Source organism: Orbilia oligospora (assembly GCF_000225545.1).
Source record: "Orbilia oligospora ATCC 24927 unplaced genomic scaffold scaffold00110, whole genome shotgun sequence".
Lineage (NCBI taxonomy): Eukaryota > Fungi > Ascomycota > Orbiliomycetes > Orbiliales > Orbiliaceae > Orbilia > Orbilia oligospora.
This window is the reverse complement of record NW_011645667.1, coordinates 862,509-870,909: the sequence shown is the minus strand read 5'-3', so window position 1 is coordinate 870,909 and position 8,401 is coordinate 862,509. Positions and strand designations below refer to the sequence as shown.

Below are 8,401 nucleotides of genomic sequence, written 5' to 3'. Positions count from 1 at the left end.
AACACAACGACACAACCCAAACACACTTTACCCCCCACCAGCACCAGAAGCCATTAAACCCAACATCATCGTTGAGCCACGTTGGTTGAATCCAATATTAACATCAACTTCCAACCGAATCTAAGCCACGAGCTGCGATTTTCGTATCTAGAATACGCAAAGGTAACGTTGTTCGTTTTCAATCCAGTCGCTCCTCTCGTTGTTTCTGTCAAAAGCTAACCATTACACCGTAACTTTCACACAGTCAATACCAACCAGGGAACCCACTTCTCCCAAGTTTCAAGTCGACCAGGTCAAGATGTGCCATAGAATTTACACTTTCAGCCAGGTTCATTAAAAAGTCTTTCATCTGAGCATATGAGGTGGCAAAAGTCCGCTAATCGTTCGACTTGGCTGTAGTGCTACCACATCGACATTTCAGATGACGAGAAACACTTCCCTCCATGCCGTTGCAAACGTGTTAGAGGTACTCGTCACCTAGACCGCGCCTGCAATGGTTGCATCCGTTTCTCCTCTCCCTCATTCCCTCGTGAGCACAAAAAGGCGATTAGCCAGCAAGTCTTCCGGTTCAAATCACTGCAACTCGCTCAGGATGATATCAGAAAATATCTACCAGGTTGGAAAAGGATCGTTGGTGTCGGTACCAAGATCTTGGGAGACTCTCCCGAAGATGATAGAGGTCCATTTTTCGATGGCTTTCTTCATGAGAAAATCCTAGATGCTATTGAGGAGGAGATTAGGACACTTGATGATGGTATTGTTGCCATAAATTTGGTTTCGACCAATAAAGACGATGGCGCCACGGGAGGCGAGAATGGTTCTTCTGCTCTAAACAAGAGCTTACTGATGATTAGCCCATCTATGGAACAATCTGGCAACCTCACTGACTTCATCAAATGAGCTACCTACTACCTTCCCTTTCATTATGATTCTTATTGTTCGGTATCCCTTGTCCCGGTCAATTTTTGACAGAATTCTTTACCTTTCGATTTCAACTATCGATTGCGGTTCTAGCAAGTTCTCTAGGGGCTAGGGTCATCTCTTTCGGGTGAATAATAATACAATCATTCGTCATAATACAAAGACTAAATTACACGCCAATTGAAACATCCGCCACTATATGATAATGCATACACAGCCTTACGTGAAACAGTGTCGAATAACGGCAAGAGCTTTCTCTCAGTGTGGGTGGCCACCAGATGTTTAGGATCCAGCATTATGCTAAGCGTGTTTTCTTCGTGTACTCATAGTCTCGGTAAGTGTGCGTATTCGTAAACATATGTCTCGAGCCCGCCCTAAATATGGTCCCTACGTTTTGGTGACTCGGTCGCCAATCTCCCACGCACTCACGATCTTCTCAGCTCTAGGATATTCGCTCATTATTAATCTATGGTATAAACTTGATCATATATATATGCGGAACTACCTACCTATATATACCTAGGTACCCTTTATTCGAGTAATTGGAATCTTCTTTCCTCTCGTCATCCTACTCATAACGCCACCACCACCACCACCACCATCAGCTTATTCTAGCCAACTTGCCCTTTGTGACATCTGGGAACGAAATCAATATCTGTACTAATTATTACTTTCAGTACCATGGTGGATCAAGAAAAACGGTACGGTAGGCTCCGTGCTGACAGAAAAGAGCTTGAAACTATGGGCAGTCGCCTCGTCGACGAAAAAACTACAATACAAAATTTACCCGATTGCGGACCAAAGATACGGGACCCAGCAAATCACAAGCTGTTACCGAAACCCAGAGCATCTAGTGGGTTCAAATCTGGCACTGTTAACAACGGAAATCAAACCCCAGCCACCTCAGACATTTCGTTGCAAGATTTCGACCGTAAACTCAAAGAACTGCGGGTGATATTTTCCCTAAGAGTCTCTGAGAACCAGAAAAAAATTAAACTATCTCGAAAAGTCAATTACTCAGCGGGACAGCAAACACCAAAGTCTCGAGACAACGATAAGAAGACATAATATCGACTTAGCAAACCTGGAGCAAACCCAAGTTTCAATCGGTCTTAGAAATCTTTTAGTCGCCGGTAATCAATTATACTCTAGCCTGGGCAAAGGACAAAGAACATAGAGGCAAAAATGTTAGCTCTCGAAGTATCAAGGGTATGATAAATATTATTTCGAGAGTCAAGACGAAGGACTTTATAAAAGCTGTTGGAGGGGTGTTAAATTCCAGCGATCACAAGCTTCTTCCTCCCTCAAGGTATTTGGACTCAAACTCACGATTTCTAACCCAATGCTAACATACACAGCACAGGCAACGGTGCTTTTGAAGAACAATCGAAGACGCAGCTCCAGGCTACTATAGTAGCATAATCAAGCCACATATCCAAGATATAGGATTAGAGTCTTAGTCTTGAAGGGGAAAAATAGTAGGGCGGGGAAGCTAGGTATCGGTTTTCAGATTATAAAAATTCCGTATACATATAGTTCCGACGAGACTAGTTACTGCTGCAGATATTTCTGAATCAAGTTTAACTATACTCAAGCTTTATCTGAGGCAGCTTTAACGCCCAAGGACCGAGTACGCCTTCCGGCAATCACGCCTCTCCTCCAAACTTCTCCATCTCTGCTTCCTCCTGGGTCCCCAAGAAAGGATTGATCCGGTCATCCCGGAACCGATTCCATTTATGGTCTCTAAGAAGGGTACTGAGTGGTTGCCCCACGTGCTTTCCGCCTTGTAGCTAAAAAGGAAATCGCGATAAAAGTCAGTAAAAAGGCTCCAATGCTAGTTCCTTCAGAACATAAAAGTTTAAAATTCTCTACTCACTTCATGAACTCTCCCCGCTTCAACAATCGCTTTTCTTTCTTGAAGCTTGATCCCGTCAAACTTCCTGCGGATCTATTAACTAGTTAGTATATTATGTGGATGACAGACGAAAATAAGGCAGCGCTGAAGCCCATTACGAACCTGGTTTCTGATAAAATCAAAATTTCTAATAATGATTTGACAAATTCTAGCTCTGCTTAAAACCGTACAAATGCGATGTTGTTTATTCAAAATACCAACCTCATCACAGTCGTTTGCTCTCACAAGAGATATAAGCATTATTTCTTTCTCTCGTCCTTGAAAGGCGTTGATGGAAGCGATTTCAAGGCCTTCGGTAATCCAATCGGGGAATCTCTCGTCCACAGCATCCTTTATAGCGTGAATTTGCCCGGTATAGAAGCTTGTGACTCCAACCTTCCCAAGATCGATATCTTCTGCTTTGAGTTCATCCGAGGACCGGATTTAGTCTAGGAGGATGAGTAGCGCCTCGACTTCAGCTTCGTTCCCGAAGGAACTTCCCACTCTCTTTTCTCTGCCAGGAACATCCCACCAAGAACTCAAACTCTTTATCTTTGGATTGAAATTTTTCATCACTTCGAGAGTGGTTAGAGAACCGGCAATACTTTTTGCGAATTCGGTACTTTCTAAAAGAAACTCTTTCGCGTTCCGCTCCTTCATTAATCCCCATCGTACCATTGAATCCGTATTGTAAAACATATTGCGGATGGGGTCGGCCACTTGGGGATGCATCCGATAGTTATCTATCAAGCGCGGAAGTGCCCAATCTGATTGCTGGCAGCGAAGAAACAAGCTACGCTTGGTTACGAAAGAGTCTTCAGCTGCGGAGTATGGCTTAAGTTGCATTGAATCACCAACGAGAACCAGACGCTTCAATGACTTATTGAACTTTGTGATAGGAATCAGAGAGTCTAGCTCAGACGTCGCAGCCGCCTCATCGATTAAAATGAAGCTAGCGGGAAAAATAGAACTATCAAGGTCCCGTTGAATAATGTCCAAAGTCGCAAAGATGACATGATGCTCTCCGATTATCATTTTTCGTTTAGAGGCGCTTGAATCTGGTAAATTCTGTAACGCTTCAAGCTGGTGTCTCTGTATCTCGTGCTTCTTCACGAGTTCACGAATCTTTTGCGAGGCTGACTTTTCCATTTTTTCGGAAGCGATTTTACCCTGGATGTAAAGGACTTTGCATCCAGGGGTATCAAGGACATCCATCACCGCCTCGAAAATCCGCTGGAGGGTAGTGTTTTTTTTGGTCGTTACGATAATCTTTTTATAGTCTGTGGAAACAGATGCAGCTTTGACAATTGTCGCAGCCGTGAAGGTCTTCCCAGTTCCTGCCGCTCCGGTAAGGAGAGCTATCCCTGAGAATAGCTCTTCTGTTTTACAAAGAGCATGAGTCGCAGAAACTCTTTGTTGTGCGTTAAGAGCTGAAGTAGCAAGAACTTCAGCAACATTTTGGTCTGTTTCTGTCCCCAATGAGCGATCTGGGTGGGTAAAAAAGATGGGGCCAATTGGAAACCCTCTCCCGGAACGATAGCAATCCACAGCATTCTTCAAAATCTTCCGGCACCGAGTTTTCTCCACCTCGTTCGGCTTTGCCTCCAAACTAGAATTTTAATAATCCGTAAAGTCAGTTAAGACTAAAGATTCAAAATATCGCGACATAAAATCTTACCGAAATTCGGACTCTGGAGTAGACAAATCCACTCCTTCATGCTTTTGATAATCATGCGATGGCTCTCAGTCATACCAGGGAGACAAAGTTTGAACACGCGAGACATCATGTAGCCCAAAGTGTAATCTTTCGGCCACTTCGCCTCTAACTCGGTACCTCCCGGGAAATGGAGAACAAAGGATTGTTCTTCATCTATCTTCGCGTAAAGAATTTTCTCCTGTTGGTCTTCTGGGTGGAAGATAATTACGGTCTCCTCGTTCTCATCCTCTAGGTCCATCTCAATGGCTTCTAGAGGACCTCCAAAGACCACTTGTGCCTCTTCGGCTTTTTTGTCTGTTTCTTTAAGTACGGATTTCCACTGCACCAACAAATAATCATTGTGGTGAACGATATTTGATGACAAAAGCCCTAAGGAGTTATCTTCGACAATAAATGTGGTATGCTCAACCATTTGCCGCAAACATCTCTCCACTGACACAGAGGTCTTTGAGGGCACCTTCTCAAAGTGAAGCTTTATTTCGGGGCTATTGCATTTCTCGAATGCTATCAAGAGCTCTTTGCATTCATCCTCGCACGGTCTAGGAGGATAGATGATATCCACCAAATGCTTCACAAACTTGACGGTTATCGTAGTATCGGATACCTCATAGCTGGTGATACAATAGCCTGGGAAAACGGCCCGGGTAGACTCGGCCTCTAAAACTGGACCACCAGTTTTTCCCAGAACAAACGCAAGGTGGCCGGTTTTCAGGAGTTTGATAAAACTCCGTAGAGTCGTGACTTCAAACTTTTGCTCGCCGAACTCAACGGTCTTGATGTTAATCTTGCGAGGAAAACTGGGAGAGGCATCATGAAGACTCCTTTCCCTTTGCTCAAGGGCAATGAAACCCACGTCATTGACTTGATCGTTCGAACTAGCCCCTGGTAGCGAGGTTTCGGGCAGATATGATCCGTTACTATCAGACATCCTGGAAATGATCGAATAATCAGCCTTTGTACTCTTAAACATTGACGTGGTAAATGATTGGACAGGGTGTGTTATTAATGTAACAACCTACTCGAGGCAATGTTTTTCCGCGCTAGATAAACGATATTTCAAGTTTAATAGGTTGGAAAACTACTATGTCTGACCTTCTAGATGGACGTTAGTTGATAGGAGCTAGGGGCTAGGGGGTAGTGGTGATAGCTTATGGTTGGTCAAGCTAGAATAAGGAGATAGATGACGACTGAAGAGAAGATGAGAAATGGCAAGTTACAAGACCGAGAGACAAGGAGATGGAACGAAAAACAACAAAAGTAATCAAACATCCGGATTTTTGACCGGATTATGAGAACCATGATAACGATTGAATTCCGACGAAGTGATTATCACACAGGATTTTGAAAAAGATATCAGATGTCAAATCCCGGAATTGATTTAGGTGGAAATTCTAGATTTATAAAGCCACGAGATCGACTGATATTCATATGGAGCATGATGCTACAGTTTTCATTTATATTAACACTACGCTCACGATCTCATTCCCAGACGGCATTCCCAGTGCACCCTGTTCAATGAGTTCAGCAGATATCTAGATATATTTGGAAGAATCTCAACTTATAATCCCAAAATGGGGATCGGCTTAACCATTACTATTGCATATTGACTGTCTTTACAAAATCCAAATCCCCCGCCGATATAAACGTCATGACGCAAGCTAAGTATCACCTCTATTGGCGAATAAGAAAACTTTATGGGCTTTAGTCAAGCCATAAAAAGTTTCAATAGAAGTCTTGAATATTTTATTCGAGTTTGGACCAATGGGATTATCTAGCTACGGCTATAGAAGTAGTAGGTATTCTTGTAGCTACCTGACGAGGATCTTACGTAGGTACGTATCGATATTGCTTACCTAATTATGTACCTAGGTAGTTGGCCCCAAGGCCAGATTTGGCGCCCAGCCATGTATGATATTCGAGTATCTTAGTGCACGCACATGCAACTTCTAAAAGGCTACCAGAAGCGCGCATAGTCATGTGAACCTGAACCAAATCTCGAAAGCATGGGAACGCAGCCACATATACCCTAAGTCATACTAGTCGAGACTCTCGCGCCTACGTTTAGTTGAGCTAGTATCTCATCTATGTAGAAATATATGGATCCGGATTTGTTTTTATTTTCAAAAGCTACATACTTAGGCCTAAAGTATTTGACAAGAATAAACGAGCGACAGTAAAGAGAAAGTACCTATCTTTGAGATAGGTCCGAAGGTGTGTTTCCCACTGAGAATAACAACTTTTGAGAAGTTTAGGAGGGATTAGGTATTTCAGATACTAGATATCAAGCAATGATATCCATTGAACTCGCGGATTAAAAGCCACCGATTTAGCCAGCCAAGATATCAACGGCAAGGTTGCCATTATCGTAGGCAGCATTGGATCCTATAAAAAAAGTCAGCAAACCTGAATGTTTCATTGTTCGGGGCTCTATCTTTTAATAAACTCACCAGAGAGACGACCGCCAACGTTGCAGTTGTTAAGGACCCAAGCGCCACCAGCAGCAGCCTTGTAACTAATACCGCTGTTAGCTCTGAAGCTCATTGTTGTGACATCGAAAACTCTTCAGTGGGATTTTGAAACTTACCAAGGAGAAGCAGAATAGCCGTTAAGAGACCTAGCATACCAGTTGCAGCCGTTGACAGAGCACATACGAACGACACCGCTAGCGGCGCAAGTGGTGCTTCCGAGACTGTTTAGGTAGTTATAGCAGCCAACAGCATCGTTATAGTTGCATCTGGGTTCACCCCAACATTGTGGATTATAACGCTTTTCGAGAGTCTCACGGACCATCAATTTCGCAAGGGCTATCCAATGGTTAGATGATATTTCCGAGTAAGAATTGATAAGGTCATAACGTTAGAATAGACGTACCTGGGGCTGGCTTGGCCAAATCAGCATTGGTAAGGTTCAACTGTTGAGGAGTTGGAAACCCGGGTCCTGGCTTGATGAGAGAAAGGTAGTCGATTTCTGGGGCTGGGGCTGGGGCGGCGAGGCCACCAGCGAAGAAGCCGAAGACGGCGGTGACGGTGAGAACCGATTTCATAAATCCAACCATTTTTCTTGAAGAATGATAATTGTGTTATAGACAAGAGGATATAGAGATCGGTAGTAGTTTTGAATGCTGGTTTAAGACCTGTTCAGTGATGCTTTGTTGCGCTGATGCTGAAAGAATTTCTGAACGATGGGGTGATTCGAGGCCTTTATATATCTTTTCAGATCTCACTTCCGTAGAAGTTATCGAGAGTGGAAGGCGCTATCTGTCAGAAATGACAAAACTTTCGACAAGCCTGTACATTCGCTTTGTCTAGAGAATTAGCTCGCATGTTTGAAGTTTGGTCCGAAGAGCACGGGTATACGAGATATTCCGAGAGCTGCTAAAGGAACAATTTCTAAAATTGAAAGGTTTAGCATGCATGGAAATGATAAAATTGCGAAGGTAGGCCGATATGGTTCCTATGCAGTCGAAGCGAAGTTAACCATTATGATTGGTTGGACATAGTCGACGGTGTCCAGCCCCCTGGTATGTATAGAAGCTAAAAGAGACCCCTTCATGAATTCCGGCTTACATGTACCACTGTACAACACAAGACTACCACTGTACTAGATCCATGCTCAACGTGCGTGGACCTTTGGTTCAGGTCAAACCAAGGGTCTGTAAGAAAGGTCTCACTATTGCAGAGAATTTTGAGTATCGCCGGCCCCTCATACAATCGTTGTTGGCCAGGTATCGAGGAGCTCGATGACCAAAAGGCTTATAGATGTATTTCCACTGTTGCACAAATTTATAGTCTCCGCAATAGTGCCACACTGAATCGCGGTTTGCCGTTTATGTCTTCCTAGTGACTCCGCTGTATTGAAGCGCTAGCCAT

The 8,401-nt window shown here is 43.6% G+C and overlaps 3 protein-coding genes across 3 annotated transcripts; 1 reads left to right on the top strand and 2 right to left on the bottom strand.

Moving 5' to 3' along the window:
* Positions 1 to 298: 298 nt before the first annotated feature.
* On the top strand, positions 299 to 900 carry AOL_s00110g253 (uncharacterized protein; the record flags this gene model as incomplete). Its single annotated transcript, XM_011126943.1, has 2 exons — positions 299 to 328; positions 400 to 900. 2 exons carry the CDS (start codon positions 299 to 301, stop codon positions 898 to 900), a joined length of 531 nt encoding a protein of 176 aa, XP_011125245.1.
* Positions 901 to 2,567: 1,667 nt separating this feature from the next.
* On the bottom strand, positions 2,568 to 5,460 carry AOL_s00110g252 (uncharacterized protein; the record flags this gene model as incomplete). The annotated part of the gene is made up of 6 exons (XM_011126942.1): positions 2,568 to 2,711; positions 2,798 to 2,869; positions 2,939 to 3,234; positions 3,313 to 4,424; positions 4,494 to 4,506; positions 4,569 to 5,460. The coding sequence occupies 6 exons, from the start codon at positions 5,458 to 5,460 to the stop codon at positions 2,568 to 2,570; spliced, it is 2,529 nt and encodes an 842-aa protein (XP_011125244.1).
* Positions 5,461 to 6,858: 1,398 nt separating this feature from the next.
* Positions 6,859 to 7,587, bottom strand: AOL_s00110g251 (uncharacterized protein; the record flags this gene model as incomplete). Its single annotated transcript, XM_011126941.1, has 4 exons — positions 6,859 to 6,914; positions 6,980 to 7,044; positions 7,117 to 7,336; positions 7,404 to 7,587. The coding sequence occupies 4 exons, from the start codon at positions 7,585 to 7,587 to the stop codon at positions 6,859 to 6,861; spliced, it is 525 nt and encodes a 174-aa protein (XP_011125243.1).
* Positions 7,588 to 8,401: the final 814 nt, after the last annotated feature.